This window comes from Dromiciops gliroides, chromosome 1 (assembly GCF_019393635.1).
Source record: "Dromiciops gliroides isolate mDroGli1 chromosome 1, mDroGli1.pri, whole genome shotgun sequence".
NCBI lineage: Eukaryota > Metazoa > Chordata > Mammalia > Microbiotheria > Microbiotheriidae > Dromiciops > Dromiciops gliroides.
Genome location: NC_057861.1, coordinates 292,605,833 through 292,632,709, shown reverse-complemented (window position 1 = coordinate 292,632,709; position 26,877 = coordinate 292,605,833). Strand labels below are relative to the sequence as shown.

At 35.0% G+C, this 26,877-nt stretch overlaps 1 protein-coding gene across 2 annotated transcripts in view; it reads right to left on the bottom strand.

The window, feature by feature from the left end:
- Window positions 1-228: 228 nt before the first annotated feature.
- ZC2HC1A (zinc finger C2HC-type containing 1A) overlaps window positions 229-26,877 on the bottom strand; it is a 70,192-nt gene continuing 43,543 nt past the window's right edge. The window contains exons 8-10 of one of the 2 annotated variants that reach the window (XM_043975633.1): window positions 11,017-11,136; window positions 6,956-7,066; window positions 229-1,130 (exon numbers count right to left, since the gene is read on the bottom strand). In XM_043975633.1, coding sequence (XP_043831568.1) covers window positions 968-1,130; window positions 6,956-7,066; window positions 11,017-11,136 — 394 coding nt within the window. In that variant the 3' untranslated portion in view covers window positions 229-967. The remainder of the gene's footprint in view (window positions 1,131-6,955; window positions 7,067-11,016; window positions 11,137-26,877) is intronic. The other variant, XM_043975634.1, reaches the window with a different exon arrangement.

Here is a 26,877-nt window from a genome sequence, read left to right as displayed (position 1 = left end):
AATCAACTTGAAGAATCTCCCATTTCTGGAAGGAGGAGAGGAAGTAGGAAGCTGAGGCTGGTGGACGGGATCTTTCTCTTTTGGTTTGAGACATCGGCTTGGTGGCAGGACTTCACGTGGGCTGTTAGGAAGGCTAGGATTTCCATGCTATAAGGAATCTGTTCTCAATCTTTCTCTTCACTATCTTATATTTTTTAATAAACCCTTAAAAGCCTAAACTCTTGGTGATTTTAGCCAGTTTCCCCCCAAAACTGGGGGGGGACACAGATAAGAACCCACATTTAGATTTTTAAACAACACAGTTTATAGGTATCTGTTTAATAAATTTTATTGAATAAATTGCAATGGCAAAAAGGGAATATGATCTGATAAGATGTTACCCAAAGGTATTCTCTTTAAGTACAAAATTACAGGAAAACCATTCACTATACCTGATACTACCTCAGGCAAGTCACTGCATTCCTGGGCCTTGATTTCCTCATGCAAAATAAGAGACAAACTAAATGGCCAAGGAAGTTCCTGCTATGTCTAAATCTATGATATTATGACCTCTCAAAGCCATCATCTACATTAAAATAATGTGTGCTTCAATTATCTTATGAAAGCAATGGGCATACTCCCAAAATTTCAAAGAGGTAAGTTTAGACTGTGTTGGAATAATGCGCTTTTAAAAAACAAAATGAAAATTACTAAACATAAATTAACATATGCCCACTTGAAAATACACTGACAGCTAAAAGAATATTTTCCTAAATGGCACATTTGTGGGTACCTGATGTTTATTATTTACACAAAATATGTACATAGTGTATATATATATAAATTATGCAGCCAAAAAGGATTGCACTAATAATTACTATGTTTGCATATTTGTAGCATGAAATAACGAGGAAGCGCTCTAAGTTTTCATGAAGTAGTATCTACAGAACTCTGGGTTTAGACCTTTCTTTTACTTTTTGGTACATGTTCACAGAACCATCCTTCGAATACCACATTCACAGCAGAATTTTGCCCATTCTACTGGATATCTGGTTCCGCATTCATGGCAGAATTTTGGTAACTGTCCAGATGAATTTCCTTCATTGCCTTTAAATCCTCCTCCATTGACAGATGAATAATCTACATCTGACCTGAAGCAATGAAGAACATTAGAAATACAAAGTCTATATCAGTAAGATTAAATTATGTTTTTTTTTTAAAAAGTCAACAAAATTAGTTATATGGTAACTACTTCTTGCTCAGGCTTTCAAGTGTCCTTTGGTTCTTATGAAAACAGCAGCTCATTCAAGAAGATAAACTTGTTAACTCCTTTCTTTAGCATCAAAATATTAATACCATTTTAAGACACTGCACTATGAAAATATAATTGAATCCATATTAAATACCTATAAGAATGTTCAGAGATCAATTTACCAACTCACCAAATATGCATTAGCAAGATGATATGCATTGACACACCAAATTGGAAGGAAACAGATACAAGTTGCATCAAACAGATGAAACTGAGTTGAAAGTATATTATGTAGATGCTCAAGGCTTTATCATTAAAGTGTAACTATATAAAAAGATAGACATGTAGCAAATACTGATACTGGTGATGAACCATAAGTAAACCAATAGTCCTTGGCTAGATGACCATTTTCAAAAAAATATTATAGAAGAAATTACTACACTGGGAACAAAGTTGTATTAGATGGCCTATGGAGTACCTTTCATTTCTAAGACTACCTGACTAATTTTAATGGGGTCTTTATGTCCCGACACAAATTTTTCCAACTGTTTACTGATGTTTAAACTTGTTTTCAAAAGTAAACAAGTACTTCTTCCCACAGACTGGATCGCTAATAGCTAAAGTAAAGAGATTTAAAGTGAAAATGCCTACTTCAGGCAATACTCTATCCAAAACAAACAAACAAAAACACTTTTTTTTTTTAATGTAGTCATTAAGGGGCAGGTAGGTGGCACATTGGATAAAGCACTGGCCCTGGATTCAGGAGGACCTGAGTTCAAATCCGGCCTCAGACACTTGACACTTACTAGCTGTATGACCCTGGGCAAGTCACTTAACCCTCATTGCCCCACCCCCCCAAAAATAGTCATTAAACAACAAACTTAAATGATTAACTTAGATCCCTGTATATTTAGAAAGAACAGAGCAACTTGTGTTTTCACATGGTGTTAAAAAAAAACCTCGGGCACATTTGACCTATTTGATTTGAAGTTAAAAAGGCCAAAATTTGGAAGTATCTTTTTTTCTGTATATAAAGTCACCTTTCTCCATTTCCTGTCTCTTGATCCCCTGCTGAAAACACTTCAAGAACCTAGTGCTTTCCTGTTCTCTTCATTTCCCACTCCCTTTTCAAAATATCTCATATTAGATTTGTCTTTTAAAGATAAGGTCAATGCCTCAGTGTGGTATGGAGGTAAATCAGAGAACCTGAAGGTTATGCCACTAGAACATGAGAACTCTGGGCAAGGAAAGCTTTAAAATAGGCTGGATACTAGATGATTTAGTTTGGCCACAGTAGTTTATGTAGACCACTTAACTAAAGGTATGAAAGGGGTACAGTCTGTGTTGGTATAACCAATCTAATAAAATAAAATATCTTTTGAAGTATTGTATCTTTTAAAACATGAAGAATTGACATAAACACAAGCTTTGTTCCTAGAACTCATATAATTGAATCACAGAATCTCCACATTTTAGGGGTGAAAGGTATTTCAAAGAACATCTAATCTCAGTTCTCTTTTTTACAAATAACACAACTGAGGTTCAGAGAGATAAAGGGAATTGGCTAAATTTTCACAGCTAGTTAATAATTTAAAGAGAATTGGAACCCAAGTCACTTTGCTCCTAACTCAGTGTTCTCTACATTTATCAACTAAAGAATCACTGTATAAATATAGTTTTTCTAATATAGTGTTCAAATTTCCTGGAAATATCTATAAAATCCCAGTATTGTTCTTCTCTCCTCCTTTCTACCTAATATATTTTAAGAGTTCTTACAATGAACTTCTTTGCAAAATACTATGACAAGCAGACATTGACATAGAACCAAAGATGAAAAAATATGTACACACCAAAAAAGTATATGCGCATTCTACACATAAACAAAACATTCAAAAATCCTAAACAGAATAACAGAGCAGAAAGCAGATGGCAAAGATCATTCTTCTTCAGAAGAAAAACTTCTAAGGAAAACAAAAAGCTGGTTCCCATCTCCAAAAGAGGAAATGTATTAATAAAACAAAAACAAGCAACAACCACAAAGAATAACCTATTGCTGACATGAAATTAACATTGCAAGCCATTTGAGGAAATATTAAGGGCAGCCAAAACTTCAGGCGGTCAAATGAATGTGCATGTGCCCCAAAGACATCAGCAACAAATGTGCTCATGCACACAGGGAACTAGGGACTTGATATAACTACTCCTGGTTTGTTTCCTGCATTCTGTAAGACTAAAGGTCATGTGACCTACTGGAAAGGGCACTAGATTTGGAGTCAAAGGACCTAAATATGAATACTGATTCTCATACATATTACTTGTATAACTTTGGGAAAGCAACTTGATCTCTCAGGGCTTTTGTTCCCTCATGTGTAAGATTTTTTATTGTTTGGTTCGTGTTTTGTTGGGTTTTTTTGGGGGGAGGGGTCAGAATTTGGAGGGAGTGATTAAACTAGATGTCCTCTAAGGTCCATTTTCCGGTCTAAATCCTAGGAACCTGTGAAATATAAACATGATCTATAGGCAATCTCAGGTGTTATACAATAATAATCATAGCTGACATTTATATAACTTTAATCTATTTTCTATTTATCTAGGAAAAAAAAGAAACAACAGCACTGGTGTTAATACAACTACTGATGAAATACTCAGAAACAGAAGAAAAGAATATTATAGTAGCAATGAGCATTTATTAAGTACCTATTTGTTAAGCACTGTGCCAGGCACCTGATGCACAAAGGCAAAAGCCAAACAGATTCAATTGAAGGACTTTACATTATTATAGGTAGATAACATTTACATATAGAGTATACACAAAATAGATACAAAATAACAGATATAAGGGAAAGGTCTCATGCACAAGGTAATGTTCTACTTGGTGTCCTCACAAAAACCAGGGATTCCAAAAGGCAGAGGTGAGGAAGGAGCACATTCCATTCACAGGGGACAGCCAATCTAAAAGAATGGAGACCGATGATAGTTTCCGCATGAGATCAGAAAGCAGGTCAGTTTGGCTGGGCCACAGAATGCACAGAGTGGAACAATGGCTTAATGCAGGAAAGGTAGGTAAGGGACAGGTTGTGAAGAAGTTTAAATGCAAACAAAAGAAATTAATATTTGAATCTAGAGGCTGTATGGGGGGAAAGTGAAACCTGTGCTTTAGGAAAGCCATTCTGGCAGATATATTGAGGATGCACTGGGAACAAGAGAGACTTGAAGCAGGAAGACTGATTAGGAGGTGTCAAAAAAACTCTAGCATCATGTAACTATGGTGGTAGCTGTATGAGTGAAGGGGAAAAGGGATGTGAAATATGTCCAGGAGACGTAAATGACAAGATCTTGCAACTCACTGGATCTGTAGGGTGAAAAGTTAAGGGTGACACTGAAGTTGTAAGACTAGAAGGAAAGGATAATAGTGCCCATGGAAGGAAGAGGGGCACTTCTGGGGGGAAAGATAAGTTGTTTTGTGTATGATGACTTTGAGATGCCTATGGAAGAGTTGTCTGAAATATACAAGAAGAAATTAGTGATATAAGACTAACCTGGAAAAAAATATATAGATCTGTATAGTCACAGAAATAGAGATAGAGATAGATAGATAGATAGATAGATAGATAGATAGATAGATAGATAGATAGATAGATAGATAGATAGATAGATAGATAATTAAACCCATGGGAGCTGAGAAGTCCCCAAGTGAAAGAGTATAAAAAGAAAAGAGGAGAATGCCTAGGACAGAATCTCGAGGCACACCCAAAACTAGGGGGAAAGGGCAATTGAAAAGGAATGGTTAGTCAGACAAGAAAAGAAAAAGCACTAAGGTAAAACCTAGAGAGAGAAAATTCAAGAGGAAAGGTGATCAATGTCCAAGGCTACAGAGAGATAAAGAAGGGTGAAAATTAAGAAAAAAACACTAGATTTAGCTATTAAGAGATCACTGGTAACTTTGGAAAGAACTGTTTTAGTTGAGGGATGAGGTCAGAAGCATGAGAAGAGAGTAAGATGCAAAGAATTGGTTATAATTAATACAGTTTTTTTTAAGAGTCTGGCTGAGAAAGAAAAGATAAGGGATGATAGTTATTGGGGAAGGTCTAGCAAAGGATTTTGTTAAAGAATGGAGGAGATCTAGACATATTTCTTGGCAGCAAAGATTCAATAGATAAAGATTTGAATATTACAAAGAAAGGATTACTTTGGGTGAGGAGAGAATGGCAAATGATGTCAAGAGGTTGTGGGATATGAAGATGGGAAGAGGGAGCTCACAGCTGATGAATACTCGAGATTTTCTTTGTGAGATAAGAGATGAGATCTTCAACTGAAAAAATGGAAGGAGAAGATGTTGTGGGAGACTTGAGAAAAGAGAAGATTTGGAAGAACTGATGTGGTAAGGAGGATAGCATCAATTAAGGAAGAGTAAAAAGGACTGCCTTAACTGCAGTGAAGGTCCAGTTGAGATAAGACAACAAATTTGTAGCTGACTCAGAACAGATGACTTGACTTCCTCTGGCTCCATGTACACCATGCCTATAGCAGTATGAGACAGACGAAGGCTAGGAATAATGAATGTACGGTAGCTGTCTGACAAAGCTTAAGTGGTGATAAAACAAATGAGCATGTGGTTCAGAAGTACAAGCTAGTCTAGAGTTGAACTGGTCAACTATAGTTTTGAGATGGGGAAGAGAGGTATGTGAAGAGCTGGAATGATACAGTCTGGGAAAATATTGAGATATAGAAAGTGGAGGTCATGGTGATATGATAAAAAGTACGCCAGTTTTTGAAGCACCACCCTTTCGGGGAGGAGACCAACGGCCATGCATGGGCTACGGAGGCCAGCCCGGCTGCTAAGCACTCCACTTCCAGGGTGCGAGCTTAAAAGGCAAGGAGAGAACAGAAGTGGGAGGTCTTTTCGGCTCTCCTGTTCGCTGGCTGCTCAGCACAGACAGACGCTGATGGGAGTTCAACTCGGCGCGGCTCGCTGTAGCAGCACGTGCTTGACGCGGCTCTCCCCCCGCAAAGGTGGCCTTGGGCTTTTGGTGAGTTTTATACTGAATATAGACTAAGCTTAGACTTAAGACTATTTGTTTTGTATTTCTACTTTCCTATCCCTCTAATCAACATCACCTTGTGATTTCCGAACAATAAAAGCTCTAACTAGAGACCAGAGGCTTCTTCCATTTACTAGTCTGGGAGATAAAGAAGGGAAAAGTTAAAAGGGGAGGTTAATGCTCTAGTATCCAATTTTAAATCTCACAGTGAGGATGAGTAAAGATAAGGATGTATGCTAAAAGAGAAAAAAGTCCAGGACTATATTGCTCACATAGTAGAAATCCACTAAATCTGATCAAAGTTTTCTTTCTGCCCTAGGCAAACTGGCATACTGCATATTTCAAGTTTATACTAAATTTTAGGTTCAAGAAATACCATTATTTGCAACTAAACTGTGGTTCTTAGAAAATGATATTGCAAGGAAACTCAAATGCAAAATATTTCAATGGAACCAAGTGCATGACATGGAAAATTACATTTTAATATTTTTCAGCTGCTAGCAATGGAAAGCAAAATGATTCATGCCAAATCTAATTCTAGTACATATTCAAAAATTGAACGAAATCACCTAGCAATAAAAAAAAAAATGAGCTGATTTAAAAACCATTATGTTCATCCATATAACACTGTGAAAAATACATTTTAAAATTTCTAGTTATAGCACTCTATAGTTTAACATACCTGTTTGTGTAACTATCAGCATTATAGGTTTTTCTCTTGTTTGTTAACACACCTGGCATAGAATTTTTTGCCAAACTAGGTGGTGTTGAAGTCCGTGCTTTCGTACTAGCTCTAAAAAGGGAGAATAAAGTAGATTGAAAAAGACATAAATGATTAGCATCTTAATTATGTACAAATGCAAAAACATAATTGTGAAAAAATAACTATGTTGAAGAATTTAAATTAAAGTTCAGAGCCACACGGAATCAAAACAATGTTCATGAAACTATGAAAGAGAATACTATTGAAATTAATACTATACCTTACAATTACTATCTTGAAGATACAAATGTCTTAAAATGTACAAAATGTTTTATATGAAATTTAAATGGATTCAATTGTTTTCCTAGAGATTTTAAACAAGATAAAAGATTGCCTTGAAGTAATAGTAGAGCAGAAAGGACACTGTGTTTGGAGTCATAAGCCCTATGTTTGAACCCTGGCTTATAATGTACTGGTTTATGGGACCTCTGGCAACTCCCTAAACCACTCTGTATATAAATGTCCTCCCCTGCAGAACAGAGATATTATATGAACTACCTTTCTACACGTAAAATGCTTTGTAGCCATAAATGTGAAAGAGTTATGACCTATTTTACATATATAAAACATTTTTACTTTATTGTAAAAACTAACATTTAGCCACCATCTCCCACCAGCTCTCACCATGGATGATCCTTCTGCCCCCACAGTCCCTTCCTCTGATTGGTCAGTTCCTCCCAAACTTTCCATTTTAAGGAAGGGCCTGAATCAGTCATTGTTCCTTCCTTCATTAATATTCCAGGATGACACCTGACTCTCTAGACTTCGTTCTTCACCATGTCCCAGGTTGGTATCTCTTTATCCTTACACCTACCCTACTCCCACCACTAGTTTTCAGCTTCCCTTTATGTGTCATTGCATTCCATTAGAATATAAGCTCCTTGAGAGCAGGGACTGTCTTTCTTTTTGCTTGTATTTCTATTCCCACAGCTTGGGACAATGTGTAAGAAAGGCAGTGTGATGAGCAGTGTGGTATAGAGGGTAGAGGGCTGGCCTTACAGTCTAGAAGACCTGGTTCTAAGTCATGCCTCTAAGACACATCTGCTCATAGATCTGTGGCTGTAAAGGACCTCAGCAGTCATCCACTTGAACACCCTCATTTTAGAGGTGAGGCCAGCCCAAGGAAGTTAAATGACTTGCCCAGGGTCAAACAGGTAGTTTCAGGGGCAGGTCCACTGATTCCTAAATCAATGTTCTTTCCACTATACCATACTGCTTGACATACTAAGTAAGTGACTATGAGCACATTAACTTAATTTTCTCAGTGTCCCAGACCACTCTAAGATTTAAAAGCAGACAAATTACTGATCTGCATTTGTGGAGGGAATTTCCACACTTGGAGTTCCCTATGAAAAATAGGTCTAGACCAAAAGATAACGTAACTCATTTTATTATTGCTAGTCACTACCCTGTGAATAAAGAAAATGGAAACCAGTTAAGGCATTAAAAACTAGTATTTGGTTTATTAAATTTCATGCTTGTAAGTACAGCTATTAAGAGAATTAAGAGAATGTCATTCTATACATTTTTTGGTTTAGGTAGCCATGCATTCCAGATTACCTAGTTCCAGGTTACTAGTTTTACCTAGTAGATTGATGGATAACCCTATCACAAGAACAAATACATGTCTGAATGGTCATGGATGGTTAATATAATCATTAATGTCAAAATATAGATTAATGATTCTTTCATAATTAATTATATAGGAGAGGTGGACGAGGGAAAACCTACCCTAAAAGCTTTCAATTCCCCTATCAATTACTCATGTTAGAGACTACTTTGGGACTACTTTATACCATCACTTCTAAAGCCCCACAAGAGAAATAAGATGCACACTACTGGATCTGGAGGTTAAGGCATTATCTACTTCAAGTTGTCACTGCCACAGGGTCACCCCTAAAAAATATCAACAGCACCCAAATCAGATACAAAGGGAAAGAGTTCATCCATGAGATTAAAATTCCTCCACCTTATTTCTATCCAGCACATCTTGAAATCTACTGCAGAATTACTGCAGTGCTGTATTTAGAAATTATTCTCCTAAATTATAGCAGATATTTCTAATAGAAAAAGAGCATGAAAAGACATGTTTAATGACAATGGACAGTAGAGCCTTTCCAGAAGTTCTCTCAGGAATCTGAAAAACTTAGGCCCTTACTTGCTCATATTACATTTATAGATCATGGACAAGTGACCAATTACTGTAGTTCAAGCATTAAGAATATTTAAATGGTCCAGAGGTTCAATATTAAAATGAAATGCAAAAAATGGTGTACCTTTTCAGAATGAGGTAAAAATTTACATGAATTCCAAAGAGATTTATAGGATTCTTTTTTTTCTCAATCAGTATGCGAAATATCTTGACCCAAAGATGAGACTTGGAAATAAATTTTTCTTCCTAGTCAGTCATTATTTCCACATCTAAAGTATGCTTCAGAAAGACTCAAAAATAATTAAAGATAGGATCATTCATAAAGCTAAAGTTCTACTACCTCTATAACATCTATCCATTTTTGATACCAGCTACTGAAGTAATAACTAGAAGAGGTGATTATAGCCTTCTTTCTTAGTCATCTTATCACTAGTAATTATTTTTTTTAAAGATGTCCTATTAAGTTCAAGACTTTTCAAATTTTAGTATTCACCAAGTCTCTGGTTAAATAAACAATTATACCTTTATAAGTGTGTCTGCATAGTATAACAGAAAAGTTTTTAGATTAAGAATTTCTTAAAAAATAAGTTTTAGTCCTAGCTCTGCAATTAACTAGCTCTTTCTCTTTGGAGAAGGTCACACAGGAGATCTGGGTCCAAGTCCTATTTCTGAAAATACTAGCTATGTGACCAAGTCCCAGCCTCAGGGTGGTCACTGAAAGCCTCAGCTTCCTCATTTGAAAAATGGAGATATCATTTGCACAATTTGCCCTTTAGGTTTAAATGAATAAATGAAAAAGCATTTATTAAGTACTTTCCATGTGCTATGCAACTGTACTAAAAACACTGTGGATATAACAGAAAAAAAAAATGATTGAGTCCCTGCTCACAAAGAGCTAACATTCTAATTGTGGTAGACAACACAAAAAGAGTCCAGTTACAAGATTGATGGAAAGACCCAGAAATCTTAAGGGTCAAATTATAGGCTGGATGGCAAAGCTGGAAGGACCCTTACTAATCCTCACATATTACAGATGAGGAAACTGAAGGCCAGAGATAAACTTGCCAGAAGATTACATAACTTGAGCTATATAAGGAGTGACCAGGCTGGGATCCAGACAAAAGCCATTCAACTCCAAATCCAAAGCTATTTCCACTATGTCATCGTCATCGTCATCATCCTTACATTTACATAATTCTTTAAAGTTTGAAAATTGCTTCACATATGCTATCTCGATAAACTACTGTAAGAAGTACTTTAAAAAGCTTAAAGCATAATATAAATGTGACCTAATATTACTATTACTATGTGTAAGTTGAATATATTTGGTTTAGGGTATACTGGGAGTCTTTAAACAGTAAATTATGAATTGAGTCTTATCTGGAAGAGCTTCAATTTGGGTCCTGTCTCCAATTCTTCCACAAGTAAGTTTTTCCTAGCATCAGTAGGAGCAGAGTTGGCATGGGTATACCCTTTTTCTCTACTTTCACATTGGCTTTATCAAATATTTAGAGAAATAAAAAAGTTCATCTCTAAAAATGTTTTTTTTAAATCAAAACTAAAAGAAAATATTTTAATACTGTGACATTTAAAATTATCAGATTAAAAGGTGTTAACTGAAAGATTTATTTAGGATAATAAAAATGCTCAAAAGAAACTTTTATAAAAGGACTTTGATTTCTATTAAAAAACTTTAAACCAGCAGTAAATATCATTTCTTAAAATAAGTATGCTTTCTATATTTAAAAAGTTATAGGGTACCCTAATATTTCAATTCTTTAAGGAAATATCTGAAAGAGATTAACCAAACTGAGTCACAAATACTTACTTGTTAATGGGTAATAACTCATTTCTTTTGATGGCACTGTCTGATTTTGTATCACTTTCATACAACCTTTGCACATCTCTTCCAGTTCGAAGTGGTGGGCCTAATTTGTCCATCTTACTACTAAAATATATAAAGGGGTACCCATAAGGAGATTGCTAATGTTTGCCATTTTAAGTAATTCAAAAATTTTAATATAAAATTAGACATTAATCTTCCTCATCAGAGTTCGTTCTTTCCTTTTCCTCCCCCTGTCCTAAGCACACTAAGAGGCTTCTAGGGAATAAACTAATTTAAGCAGTTAGGTATAGATTATAGACATTCAAAGAATTTATTCGAAAATCATTAGAAAGCTGACACAAGGCCACAAAAAATATTTTAAAGCATGTCAAAAACTACTTCATAATCACTTCAAACAATATATGTTATCCTAAAGGGTTAATGTAGCAGAATGAGGCAACCATTTTTTTAGGGGGGGGGGGGGTTGAGGCAGGAAAAGAGGCAGAAAAGCTAGGATACAAAACAACTGCCTTAAAATATAAAGAAAATTAGTGAAGCTAAGTGGGAACCTAGAACTAATTAACTGTCAAATTTCTGATCTAACATTTTCCCTTCTGATTTCTCAGTGCCAGGAAGGCCAAAAGTCACAATGTTTTAATAACTCTTTGAAAATTAATTTTTCATTTTTCACCATTTATGAGATTTGATTTTTCACACATAATGTAAATTCATTTTCCATATATACTGTATGTGATACTGTGGCACTGTAAATTAAAAACAAAAAATAAAGGAGATATTAAATATTGAAACCCCTTCATGACATTTGGTCCATCCTGTGCCTTTTTTATCATCTATATTCATTACCTTCTTAAATGACTTCTTTGCATTTTCTGATAAATGTATGCAAAGACAATAACCTCATCACTGATGCTCTACAATTTGATTCCTTTATTACTAGAAAATTAACCAGTAAGAATGTATATGATTGGGGGCAGCTAGGTGGCACAGTGGATAAAGCACCAGACCTGGATTCAGGAGTACCTGAGTTCAAATCCAACCTCAGACACTTGACATTTACTAGCTGTGTGACCCTGGGCAAATCACTTAATCCCCATTGCCCGGCCAAAAAAAAAAAAAAAAAAAAAGAATGTATATGACCCCGTTCCATACAATTTCTCTTAAGTATGATGGATCTATTCGCTGTCTCTTATAGAAACTACTTTTTCAAAGGTGATTTTGAGGAGAAAAATTAGGCAATGGAGGAAAAGAATGTTTAACTCTATTAGTCAACAGAGACCAAGAATGAAACCAGTTTCTTTAAATGCATATCGAGGAAAATAAAGCATGGTCCTACATGCGACTGCATTACATTTTCAACCATCTGAAAACAAATCAACCAACCTAAAGTCTTATTTGTAATATAACATGAAATTTTTGCAAAAAGCATGAAGGGTCTCCACCTAGAGGAAAACAGGAAAATCTGCACCATTTTTTAAGAGTAATTTTCATCCCTTTTCAACAGAAGCATTTTAATTGCATGTAACAACCACCACTATTATCCCTTCAATTTCAAAGCAAAACAGAATTTAATTTACCTTTAAAGAAAAAGTCTCGATCAAATTATAAATGCTACTTTAAATTTTTAAAGTTTAATAATAAAGACCATAGATATTTTTTAAATATATTCATAAGATGAATTTATCAAGTCTTGGTCAATTTGAATCCTGCTTAAAATGATTTATTTTATAATAACTACTTCTCCAGTGGTTGTGGAGCTGGGAAGTAAAGAAAAGAGAAATACATATTATATTTTAAAGTTCCATGACTGAAAAGTCATTCTTGATCAAAATATAACTACTCCTTGAGTCCAATATCAAAATATGCAGGTAGAATAGGACACTAATTAAGGTTTCACATAATGACATCACATAAATACACATATATATATATGAGAGAAAAATTAATTCCAAGATTATTTTTTCATTCTTTAATTAAATCTAAACATACATAGTTCAGAATTAGTTTTACTTGTACTACAAGGATATGCTGGGAGACAATTGAATAAACCTCCAGCAAAGTCTTCTTCCAATGCCTTGTCAAGGTATAAAAATGACTATGTTTTCAATTCTATGGCAGCAGAATCCAAGTGTTGATAAGGTCCTACCAAGCTACAAAGATTTTTCATACAGATTTAGAATTAGACTGTAGTTCTTTTTTTCTGAAGATTAGACTGGAAAGGCACCTTACCAAAAAGTTGATTGCAAAATAATGGAATTTTTTTTAATCCACAGCAAAAGTCTACAGTATGGAGAAACTGTAATGTTCATTAGTTGAGGAATGAGAACACACTAACAAAAGCCAAAATACTTTATGTACTTAATAAGTGAATGAATAAAATCTAATAGTTAATGACATATGTAACAAAAACATTGTTTAGAAATTAATCATTAAGAGAATATTTGACACAATTTTAAAAAATCTTTACAATTCTTAATGTTCATCTAGAATAAGAAGAGAAACAGTCAAATGCAGAAAAAATCTTCCAATCAAATTTCTCAGATGAAGGTTTGGTATGCAAGATATACAGATAAGTAAACACACACAAGACTACATGCCATTTCAATAGATACATGATCAAAGGATATGATCAAATAATTGCAAATAATTAATAATCAAGTGAAAGAATGCTCAAAATCACTAATAAGAGAAAAGCAAATCAAAACAACCCTAAAGTTTCAGCTCACAACCAGCAAAAAGACAGAGATGATAAAATATGTAAAGTCAATATTAAATGGATTGTAGAAAGATAAGCACACAAATTCATTGTTGGCAAAAATGTGAATTAGCACACCATTCTGGAAAGCAATTTGGGATTATATACAACAATTTACTCAACTGTAAGTATATGTTTTGATAGAACCATACCATTACTAGACCGATACTCAAAAGAAACCAAAGAAAAAAAGGTCCTTTATGTACAAAAATATTTATAGCACCTTTTTGTGGTGGCAAAAATCTGGAAACTAAGGAGATACCCATCAATTGAGGAATGGCTGAATAAGTCATAGTATATGAAAGAGATGAAGTACTATTGTGCTATAAGAAATGAGGAAGTAAATTATTTCAAAAAGATATGCAAAGACTATATCAACTGATACAAAGCAAAGCAGAACCAGAAGAACAATTTATTTCGTAACATCAATATTACAGTAATGAACGATTGAGGACTTTTACAAACTAATAAAGAATTAAGTGAACAGAACCAATAGAATGATAACAATTTTGAAAGAATGATGCTATGCTATCGATGATAAAACATGCTATCCATTACAGAGAGATGATGGATTTAAGAAAGTAAATGAGATATGTGTGTATGTACACACATATATACATGCATACACACATACATACATACACACACATAATGGGCATATAGTCATTGATGGAATTTTCTGCTTTACTATACATATCTGTTACAAGAAATTTATAGCATATGAAAAAAATGCTCTAGATCACTATTGATCAAAGAAATGAAAATTAAATCAACTCTGAGGTATTTCACACTTTTCAGAGTGGAAAATATAAATAAAAAAAGGAAAATATTAGATTTTGGAGGGGAGGGAAAGCTAAGATGCTATCTACCGTTCGTGGAATTGTGAAAAGATCCAACCATTCTGTAGAACAACTTGGAACTATGCCTAAAGGGCTACAGAACTGTGCATACTCTTTGATCCAGCAATACCACTGCTAGGTTTATATCCCAAAGACATCCTCAAAAAGAGAAAAAGACCTATTTATACAAAAATATTTACAGCATCTCTTTTTGTGGTGGCTGAGAACTGGAAGTCAAAGGAATGCCCATCAACTGGGGAATGACTAAACAAGCTATGGTATAGGATGGTGATGAAATAGTATTGTGCTATAAGAAATGACAAGCACGATAATTTCAGAAAGGCCTGGAAAGACTTGGATGAAATGACGTATAGTGAAGTGAGCAGAACCAAGAGAACATTATGCAGAGACAACAATATTGTTTGATTAAGAACTGTGAATGACTTAACTATATTCTGAGCAATTCGATTCAAGACAATCCCAAAGGACTAATGATGAAACATACTATCCAGCTCCAAAGACAGAATTGATATTGGTTGAATACACACTGATGCATGCTATTTTTCACTTTCATTTTTTCTCTTATTTGTATTTTCTTGTGTAAAATGACCAATATGGTAATGTTTTATATAACTGCACATGTATAACCCATATATGATTGCTTACCATCTCAGGAAGGGGGAAAGGGAGGAAGGAAAGGAGGGATAAAATTTGGAACTCAAAACTATAAATTAAAATGCTTAGTATTAAAAAAAATAATAATAAATACCAAAAAAAATTTTCCTTTTTTTAGGGTGTAGGGAAAATAGATTTGTTCAATTAAAAAAAGAGGTGGGGGCGATACAGATGTGAAGTGTACTTTCAGATGAGGTCACTATATTATTATTTTTACTTAAATGCTTTACTTTGTTACAAGTGAACTCTCACAAAATAGGAGTAATCATAAACATAATGTAAAAACCAAATGCATCAGGGACAGCTAGGTGGCGCAGTGGATAGAGCACCAGCCCTGGATTCAGGAGGACCTGAGTTCAAATCTGGCCTCAGACACTTAACACTTACTAGCTGTGTGACCCTGGGCAAGTCACTTTACCCCAACTGCCTCAAACAAAAAACAAACAAAAAAACCCAAATGCATCAATGAAACTCAAAATATGGTAAACATGGAAAGACTTACATGATGAAGTGAAATAAGTAGAGCTAAGAAAACAATATACACGACTACATCAATGTAAATGGAAAGAACAACAACAAAATAATTTAAAATGGATACTACGAAATTACAAAGAACAAGCTTGGCCCAAAAGGAGAGACAGGAGAAAACATTTCCCTAAGGTATCATCAGGTATGAAATATTGAATATATCTTCAAATTTTTTTCAATATACTGACTGGTTTTGCCAATTTTATTTCTCTTCTTACACCTCTTTTTTTTTTTTTTTGTAGGGCAATGGGGGTTAAGTGTCTTGCCCAGGGTCACACAGCTGGTAAGTGTCAAGTGTCTGAGGCCGGATTTGAACTCAGGTACTCCTGAATCCAGGGCCAGTGCTTTATCCACTGCGCCACCTAGCTGCCCCTACACCTCTTTTTCAAAAAAAATTGGTATAAGGGATGGCTCTCTGGAAGGAATATAGGGGGAAATTTGGGGTGACGTAAAAACAAAAGACATCAATAAAAATTTATTTTAAGAAAATTCCTAATGTTAATGTTATTCATACCCAAAGTATCTAATTCCAACAAGAATGAAAGGATTGCTGGGGTAGAAATGATAGGAATATTGTGGAAAAGTGATCGCTCCCTCCTATAGTAAATGATAGAAGAAAGCACTTTGGATGATTAAATTTTAAACGGTTTAAGAAGATAGGTATGATTCCATGGACTAAAACTATATAAAGGAATTCAGTTCAGATGAGTCTGGGAATTTCCAAGAATAAAATTCTGAAAACACAAGAAAAGCACTTCCTAGGAAGAGAAATTGGAGTGGTATGAAGAAAAATCAACAAAATATTTAAAACAGAAAACCAAAAGACTTTGAGGAGAAATTTTTTTATTTCTACTGTGTTAAATTTAAATACACTTTAAAACTTAAAAATGTGTAAGAAAAGTTCATGATCTCACAATCCTCTTTTTTGTTCTTTGTATACTGAAACATTTATTGATTTTTTAAAAATTGTTTATAGTATACTGTTCATATTTAGTGATTAAGTTCAGAATATGGAATTAAAAAATATATATGCGTAGAAAACAAAATCAATTGCAATAACAGAAGATGAATAAAAAAGTGTGGTACAATCCTGTCTATAAAAATATTGTCAGGCACTCATGAACTGAAGGTAGTAGGGAAAGGGTTGTTTTTTGGTTTTTTTTTTAGCCTTTGTTTCCTTGCTTTTTCTGCAAAAAAGAGTCAAAGAAGGAATGGGCCCTAGTCTGGGCCTGAATGAGAGGACGGCAACTGATAACAGAGAGAAAGGAAAGCTGCTCAATTCTTACCCTGTTTTTGTTCTTGCTATTTAAGATAATAACCTTAGGAAACAAGGAAGCAGAAATGGCAAAGAAGGTGTTGAAAAGGAAGGTCAGTAAGGACATAGTAATAGAGTGCCTAGTTACATGAATTAAGTAACCAGATTATGCTCAATACAATCGGATATATTTGGAAATGACTGAATAGTCAGACTTAAAGAATAAATTAATGACTCAGTCAACATAGAAAGTCTCTACTGGAATCTGTGAGATTTTGGCTTGGTCCTGTACTACTCAACATTTTCATTAATGACTTTAAAGTCTTTAGTTGGCCTAATCATCAATTTTAAAGACCATACAAAGCTGGGGCGGCTAGGTGGCGCAGTGGATAAAGCACCGGCCTTGGATTCAGGAGGACCTGAGTTCAAATCTGGCCTCAGACACTTCACTTACTAGCTGTGTGACCCTGGGCAAGTCACTTAACCCCCATTGCCCAAAAAAAAAAAAGAAAGAAAGACCATACAAAGCTGAAAAAATATAGTTAACATAATGGATGACAGGATCCAAAAAGAGGTTTAAAAATTTCTTTAACCTCTAGTATCTGATAAAGGTTAAATAATTTCTGCTAAAAGAGAATATATCTTGCCGACTCATATTTTCAACTCTATTGCTTTCTTTTACTCCTTAAAGCATCGGTAACTTAAGTAATCAGGTACGAAAATTATAGAAATACTGCGACTATAATAACATCCATGGGGTCTTGGAGAATATTTCTCATTATATATAGATGATTAATATCCCCTTTCTGGTCAGCAAAAATATGAAAATCAATCATTTACATCATAAGGATAACTATGAATATTAATGAATTCATATTTGAAGTTATTTTTATTGAAATATAAATAACCTCTAATTATGTAACTACTTTTATTATAAATTTTAAAGGTATTATTGAAAATGTGAAATTGCAAAATTTAAGGGCTACTATTTTAACCTGATAGTAATTCATTAAGGGCATAACTATACCAACGTTTTTCATAGTTTATCATTTAAAAGGAGCCTCAATCTATTCACAGAAGCTGATATGGGCTCAGAATCTGAAATAAATTGAAGTCAAACAATGAGATTACAGGCAAGAATGATTTTTAAGGCATTCAGAAAAATAGGATCACTGGTGGTAGGCTAAAAAACCTTGCCCTTCAGGGGACAGCTAGGTGGTGCAATGGATAGAGCATCGGCCCTAGATTCAGGAGAACCTGAGTTCAAAGCCAGCCTCAGAGACTTGACACTTACTAGCTGTGTGACTTTGGGCAAGTCACTTAACCCTAATTGCCTCACCAAAAAAACCCAAAAAACAAAATAAAAACTTGCCCTTCAGGGTATCTATAAACATCTTATGAAATTCCATGGCATCCTTCTTGTGTTTCCATATAAGGTTGACTGGAATATGCATATTCTGGATAAAACCAGCAAATTTTTCTTAAAGTTCTTCAATCAATTAATCTAGGGCTTGGCCCAGACCATATTTCTATTTCTGCCACAGCCTACTGATTATTATCTCTGTTCCAAATGCAAGCAAATCTCTCTCCTGGAGGAAATGAAGAAACTTAAAGAATGCCTCTCCACACTCCAGGCTTATTAGCAAGAATTAAAGGTTCCTAAAAGGAAACAGAAATTTGGCTTCCAATGGGTAATAAAAGGACCTAAGAGTAATGAAGGGTGACTTAACCCTTATCAAGCTGATGTGTTACACAAAGAAAGAGAAGGAAAAGGATAATTAGGGCTTAAAAACAAATTTGAGGCTCTAGGTAAAGAGGGCAGAGTTGTTTTCTCTAAAGAGGAAGAATCTTCTTGTCCTTGCAAGAATAACATGGTAAAGTTACCTATTGGGTAAGAAATCTATTAGTAGGGGGCAGAGGAAGAATAGAACAGTAGTAAAGTTTGGTGATTCCCTCCTCAGGAGTATGTGAAGCAGCTATTTTGTTGACCTAATAAAATTAATGGGAGGTATCTTATTTTCATAGATCACACATCTAAGATATAAGTGAGAACCTCCCAAGATATAAAAAATGATGGATAACAATTACCAACTTATGATGAATAACAGAGACAAAAATAATACCTCCAGAAGGAACCTAAACAGTATTATCAATGATTATAAAGTCTTAAACAATAAACTGAAGACAACTAGGACACAGGTGTATTTCTCCTTATTTTTGTCCACTGAAAGCAAGGGATGCAGATGAGAAAAATTAATTTAGGAAATGTGAAGAAATCCAAGAAGCTGAATAGCGACAACTGATGGAAAGTATTTGAGTGGCTGGTCACTATATTTATCAGAATTACTAAGTTTTTTGAAGTTCAATATCTTTAAAATACTGCTATATAAATTTTACTGTGTAACTTGGTCTACCAATTCTACTCACTTTAAATATGCATCAGTTCATACAAGTCTTCTCAGGTTTTTCTTGTGGTAAAAAGTTTTAACAGTCGGTTAGATAATGGAGAGACGCCAGTTTTTGGGTTTTTTAGGACCACCCTTTTGGGGAGGAGACCAACAGCATTGCCTGCTGAGCACACGACTTCTGACTTCCGGGGTGCGAGCTTAAAAGGCAAGGAGAGAATGGAAGTGGGAGCTTTTTCGTGCTCCGCTGGTCTCCTGGCTGCGCTGCACAGACAGACGCGGACTGGAGTTTGACTCGGCCCGGCTCTCGGTTAACAGCACGCGCTTGACTCGGTCTCTCTCCCCAAAAGTGGCCTTCGGTTTTGGTGAGTTTTATACAGAATATAGACTAAGCCTAGACTTAAGACGATTTGTATTGTATTTCTACTTTCCTATCCTTCTAATCAACATCACCTTGTGACTACCATACAATAAAGGCTCTATCTAGAAAACCAGAAGCTTCTTCCATTTACTAGTCTGGGAGATAAATTAAGGGAAAGGTTAAGTAGGGGAGATTTATGATCTAATATCCAATTGTAATCTCACATTTTGAAACTAACCCATTCATCCTTTCTTATAGCACAATAACAAGATCAAGAGAGGGAAAAGTAGAAATGATTTTGCTTCTAGAGTACACTATGGATCACCTGGCCAGAAAAAAAAAAAAACAGAAAGAAGTTTGGGATATAGTATCAAAACCCTGGAACAGAAGCATAACATAGTAATGATGGAGGATTTCAATTATCCAGACATTTGCTGCATCTTTCTGCCAAAACAGACCAGCTAATTAATATTTTACTGCCAAATGACAATTTTATTATTAAAAAAGTAAACCAACAAAAGGAATTTCTATTATTTAACTAATTCTCACTAATAAGGAAGAAGTGGTTGTCAAGGAGAAAATGATTGGAAACTCAGCAGAAGAAACCACTTCATCCTAGAGTTTGTGATAAAGGAAAGGGAATCTGAACAAAATCTAGATTTTTGGAAAACAAAATTCAAAAGGTTCAGAGGAAAAATAGGAAAATGGGATAACTCACAAAGGAGGCCAAGAATTTTTATCTGTGACTCAGTTTCTTCATTAATAAAATGGGAATAATAATAGCACCTAGTTCCCAGGATTGTTGTGAGGATCAAATGAGATAGCAAATGCAAAGAACCTTATAAACCACAAAAGTCCTATTATAAATGCCAGTTATTACTATTATTTTAAATTTACTTTCTCTGCAACAGAGAATTATGTTTACTCTGGAAATGACAGAAGAAAAATGACTAATAGGGAGCTGATACCAAAGTAAGGAGGAAAAGAGCGCACAGGTGCCCTCAATAAATCGGAGTCAATTGGCTCAGATGAATAACATCTTTGGAACTCCAAAGAAATGGCAAATGTGACTACTGAGGCTCTTGGCAGTGATAACTAAAAGATCATGGAAAACAGGAGAGAGATCACAAGACTGGAGAAATTCAAGTGCTATTCTGAAGACTTGAGGAAGAAAAAAAGAGAGAACATACAAACTATAGATGAGCAAGCTTGAATACAATTCCTGGAAAAATTTTAGAATAGATTGTTAAAGAATTGGTTGGTGAACATAGAGAAAAAGGAAGCAGTGATTACAAAACGTCAACGTTGCTTCATCAAAAACAGGTCTTGCACAAGGCAAAACATTTATACAATAACAATAGCACTATAAAATAATTTTGAAAATCTTAAGAATGCTGATCAATGTAATGAGGAATCACAATCCCAGAGAACTGATGCTACTCACCTCCTATCGGAGAAATGATGGACTCAGAGTGTAGAATGAGATAAATAATTTTTAGACATGGCCAATGCAGAAATATGTTTTGTTTGACTATGCATATATTTGCATAAAATGGGGAAATTGGAGGAAGGCTGAGAGAGAAAATCCATTTTTGTTCTTTGAAAAATAAAACTTTTAACTCAAGATAAAAAGTCATGCCAAACAACCTCATTTCCCTTTTTGAAAGCATTACTAAATTAGAAAATGAGGAAAATACTGGGGATGTAGTTTCCTTAGATTTTAGCAGAGCTTTGACTAAAGTAGTCCATGCTATTTCTTTCAGTGTAGAATGAGAGATAAAAGTTAAAATAACAACAGGAAGGAAACAAACATTTATTGAGCACCTACTATGTGACAGAAATTGTGCTAAGCACTGTGCAAATATCATGTTATTTAATCTTCACAACAACCCTGGGAGGGAGGTGCTATTATTATCCCCTTTTTACATTTGAGGAATAGGTAGACAGAGATAAAGTAACTTGCAGAGCCACATATCTACTAAGCATCTGAAGCCATCCAGGTCCAGCATTCTAGCCACCTCAACATCTAATAGCTGATTGGATAACAAGATTCAAAGAACAACTGCCATTAGTTCAACATCAACACAAGAACTCTCCAGAATATCCCAGAGATCTCTTCTTGGTATCTCTCCAGCATCTGATACTGCTGATTATCTATTCCACCTAAATATTATCTCCTCTCAGGTTTTCCTGTTCTCTCCTGGGTTCTCTGACCTGTTTGGCCACTCCTTCTTAGTTTCTTTTTTCTGGGTCTTCATCCATGTCATGTCCACCAATTGTGGATTTCCCGAGGCTCTATCCTTGGCCTTCTTTTCTATTCATTCTATATCAGTTCTTAACCTGGGGTCACAGTACTTAGTTTAAAAAAAAATTGTAATAACTATTTAAATCTGATTGGTTTCCTTGGTTATCCTATGTATTTTATTTTGTGCATTTAAAAACATGATTCTGAGGAGTCCATAGGCTTTCTTAGATTGCTAAATAGTTCTACACTATCTCTCTACTCTATTCATCAGCTCTCATGAAAATAATTCCCAGATCAGTATTTACAGTCCTCTTCTTCTCTCAGCTTTAGTCCTGGCATTACCTATTCTGCATTTCTGACATTTCAAAAAGATGTCCCATAATTATTATACTCAACATGTCCAAAATAGAACTCAAAAATCTTTCCTCCCAAAACCTTTCCCCTTCTGAATTTCACTATTATTGTTGAGGGTACCACTATCTTCATAGTCACCCAGGTTTGCAACCTTGATGTCATAACTGACTTCTTACTCTCACTCACAATATATATTCAATCCATTGCCAAATCCTGTCACTTCTACCTTCACAGAGAGTGTGTGTGTGTGTGTGTGTGTGTGTGTGTGTGTGTGTGTGTGTGTGTGTGTGCGTGCATTTCTTCCCTTTTCTCCCAGATCTAACAGTCCAAGGTCAGGCCCTTATCACCTCTCACCTGGATTACCAAAACTGCCTTTCCCTCCTCTAACTCATTCTCCACTTTACTACCTAAATGATTTTTCTAAAATGTAGGTCTGACCATGTCACCCCCATCCTTCCCCTACCTCTCCTACTCAATAAGCTCCAAGGGCTCATTACCTCCAGGATGAAGTATAAATTCCTGTCATTCAAAGTCCTTTATATCCTTTTCCTTTCCAGTCTCCTCACATTTTATTCTCCTCTATTGAACTTTATATACCAATAACACTGTCTACTAAACTCCCTCAGCAATATATTCCCTCTTATTTCTGTGCTTTTGCAGAAGTTATGCCCCATGTCCTAGAACATTCTACACCATCATTTGTGCCTCCTCTTAGTTTTCCTGACTTGCTTCAAAACTGCTCAAATGCCATCTACTCCAGGAAGCCTTTCCTGCTTTAACACAGCTCCAAATGCTTTCCCATTTCAGAATGCCTTCGATCTACTCTGTATATATTTTGAATGCACTTAATTGTTTACATGTTGATTTCCCCCATTATAGTTTAAGATCTTTGAAGGCAGGAACTTTGTTTTGCCTTTTTTGGTATAACTAGTGCTTAGCACAATGCCTGGCACATAATAAACAACAAAAGGGCAGAACTAAGAATAATGAGTGGAAGGTATGGAAACAAATTTAGGCTTGATATCAGGAAAAATAATTAGAATTGTCCAAAAAAGAGTAGGTTACCTTGAGATTTTGTGGCTTCCCCTTCCTTAGTAGTTTTCAATCAGAAGCAGGATGCTCCCTTGAAAGGTATGTTATAAATAAGAATTGGACTAGAAAGATACTGAGGTCCCTTCTCTCAAATTTTGTAATTCTGTGATTAATCAAGAACCATTTATTAAGCATCTGCTTTATAACAGGCACTGTGGTAGGTGCCAGAGATGAAAAAAATTAAAATTCCCTTCCATCAAGGAGTTTACATCCTCTTGGAGAAAACAACACATGCAAATGTATGTAAATATAAAATATATACCAAATAATTTCAATGATAAATGGTGGAATTTGATGGTGGTCAGAATAGGTCTTGGGAAAAGGTGGCATTTGAACTAAGCTTTGAAAGGATTTAGGGATCCTAAGTGGCAAAAGGAAGGAAGGAGAGTATTCTAGGCATAGGAGATACTATGTATAAGAAAGGAGATGAAATATTGTTTACAAAGAACAGCAAAGAGTAGAGTTTGGCTAGAACAGAGAGTGCATTAAGAAGAGTAATGGGTGATAAACCTTAAAAGGTAGACTGAAGGTAGACAATGAAAGACTTGAATGCCAAACAGAAGAATTTCTATTTATTCTAAAGACAAGAGGTAGTCATTGGCACTTCCTGATCAGCAGAGTCAACAAGTAAAGCTGCAGGAATATCGTTTTAGCATCTTCCAACTATTTACAAGTCAGTCTCAGTGGAAAGTATCTTTACAGTACAATGGATATTAGGTTCCCTAGTCAGTTAAGTCCCTGAATTTTTAAAAAGTCTGATAAAGAGAAATTTAACTGCTTAAAACTGGTAATGCACAAAATCAATTTTTCCACATCTCTGAAAGTTAAAATGATAAACACTAATTTTAGAATTTTGATTTTACTTCATAAGAAATAAAAATCTAAATATAATTTCCTTTGTGCTTCTACAGCACCAAAAATTAACAGTATTAAACATCTTACTCTGCAGTTCAAAAACCAATGAGAACTTATCTAAAATGCTACTTTATTATTATTCTATGAAGCTACTACAGATGGTAATTATATAAAACACATCACATCAGTATACAAAATCCCTCCTAACAAGTACATTTTGTAGCTAGTACATGACTAAAGATTTTTTAAATTGTTACAAATAATATTCAGCAGAAAAATTGGATCCACTTAACAGAAACATGCTTTATAGCAGACTACATCTACTATCCTTTTATTATTATAGATTACAGATATTTACTGAAATTGGAAGAAATAATTGATATTAGGAGCATATCTAAGAGGCTAGTGATTTTTTTTCTTATTTATAGACTAACAAAATATCCATGAGGAAGAGATACAGGAAAATCTTTTCAAAAAAGGTGGATTATTACTAATAGGAATTCTTAATCAATGAAAGGCTATCAGTAGCTCCCTGTGAAAACAATTCACTCAATATTTTTCAGATTTACATACAATCCAAGGATTTAGGTCCATGACACTGAGGAGATGAAAGGTGAAATTTGTTTCACCATACAAAGTAGTTCTTGCTTTTCTGACCCAACTTATGATGCAGGGGACAGAATGTTGGGCCCGGAATCAGTAAAACTCAAATTCAAATCCGGCTTCAGATATGTACAAGCTCTAAGACTCTGGCAAGTCACTTTCGTCTGTTATTTCAACTAAAAAACTGTGACAATAATAGTACCTATCTTGCAAGGCTGTTGTAAGGATCAAATGAGAAAATAATTGTAAAGTGCTCAGCACAGTGCCTGGCACTATATTGCCAGTATATTTCCTTTCCTTTCCCTCTTCAGTTAGTATAGCTGTGTTCATTTGAGTTCTCTGAATCCTTGTAGATTTGTATATGTCATCTCCACTTCTGGGTTGTCAGCTCACCAGCTGATTAGGCCCTAACAGCAGTTTTCAAGCCCAAAAGTTATTTTCTGGACACAGAGCTCTATTCCTGACTTTCTGGGTAAGCACCAATGTCTTTGAGAGTTAGATTTCAGGTTAACGAAAGAAGACAAAGTGGTCCAGAAAAGTTTGTGGTAATGCTGGGTAATGATGTGTATTTCTATTTATAGAACATATTAATAAAATCTACAGAAACTTGTTTGTTCCTCTTTTGTCATGCTAAAAATAAATGAGAATTTTTTTAAAAATTACTTTTCTTAAATAAAGTGTTCTATGCCAACCTTTTGTTGAATAAGTATACCACAAGTAACTAAAATGACAATTTTCCACAACAGATGACTAGAAGTTAATCTCTGATATTTTACTTTCTTATAATTGTAGAAACTAAATGATATATCATTCATTTTGTTTTAAAAATAAATATGATTCTTAGGATAGTTATGCAAACCATATTACCCAATTCAATTGTTGGCAGTATTTCTCTACTTGATGGTTAACAATGGTTAAGTTCAGTTTATTTTAGAGCTCTACATTTCAACCTACTTTAAGGATCCCATAGGATTAGAGATGATTTTCTGGAAGCAAGAAAATATTTTTTCACTGGATTTCTCACTGTACTGCATTTCACAGGTCTTTTAAACACCAATGCAACTACACATCTATCTAAAGCTAATTCAGTCTCCAAACACAAAGATGAATTTCTGAGTAGCAAGTACTCAAGTAATTCTCCAAAGACATCAAATGACTTGCAGTAGAGCTGACCACTAAAATGAACTCTATACATACCAGGCTTTAAATGTTCAGATTCCACTGTCTCCTACTTCTTTTTAAAAATTAGTTGGGGAGGGGGGGGGCAGCTAGGTGGCACAGTGGATAAAGCACTAGCTCTGGATTCAGGAGGACCTGAGTTCAAAGCAATCCTCAAACACTTGACACTTACTAGCTGTGTGACCCTAGGCAAATCATTTAACCCTCATTGCCCCGCCAAAAAAAAAAATTTAGTTGGGGGGCAGCTAGGTGGTACAGTAGATAGAGCACCAGCCCTGGATTCAGGAGGACCTGAGTTCAAATCCGGCCTCAGACACTTGACACTTACTAGCTGTGTGACCCTGGGCAAGTGACTTAACCCCAATTGCCCCCACACACACACACACACACAAAAATTAGTTGAAGAGCTATCCAGATAATATTAGGTTTTAGTAACAACTCTATAAAAAATTATAAATACAATAACAGGATATTCAAATTTCCTATATTTAACCCACAAATTATTGTGGCAATGGCTCCTAGTGTGAAAACTATTTAGACCAGATTTGTAGTCCTTTTCCTAAAAGTAGCTAAAAACCTAGGATCCACAAATCAGTAAGGCATTCTAATACAAGGGATATAAATGTGGCCCACACCCAACTTATCAGTACAGAATGAGTCCACAGGGAATCCAATGGACCTAATTCACCCCACTGTATGT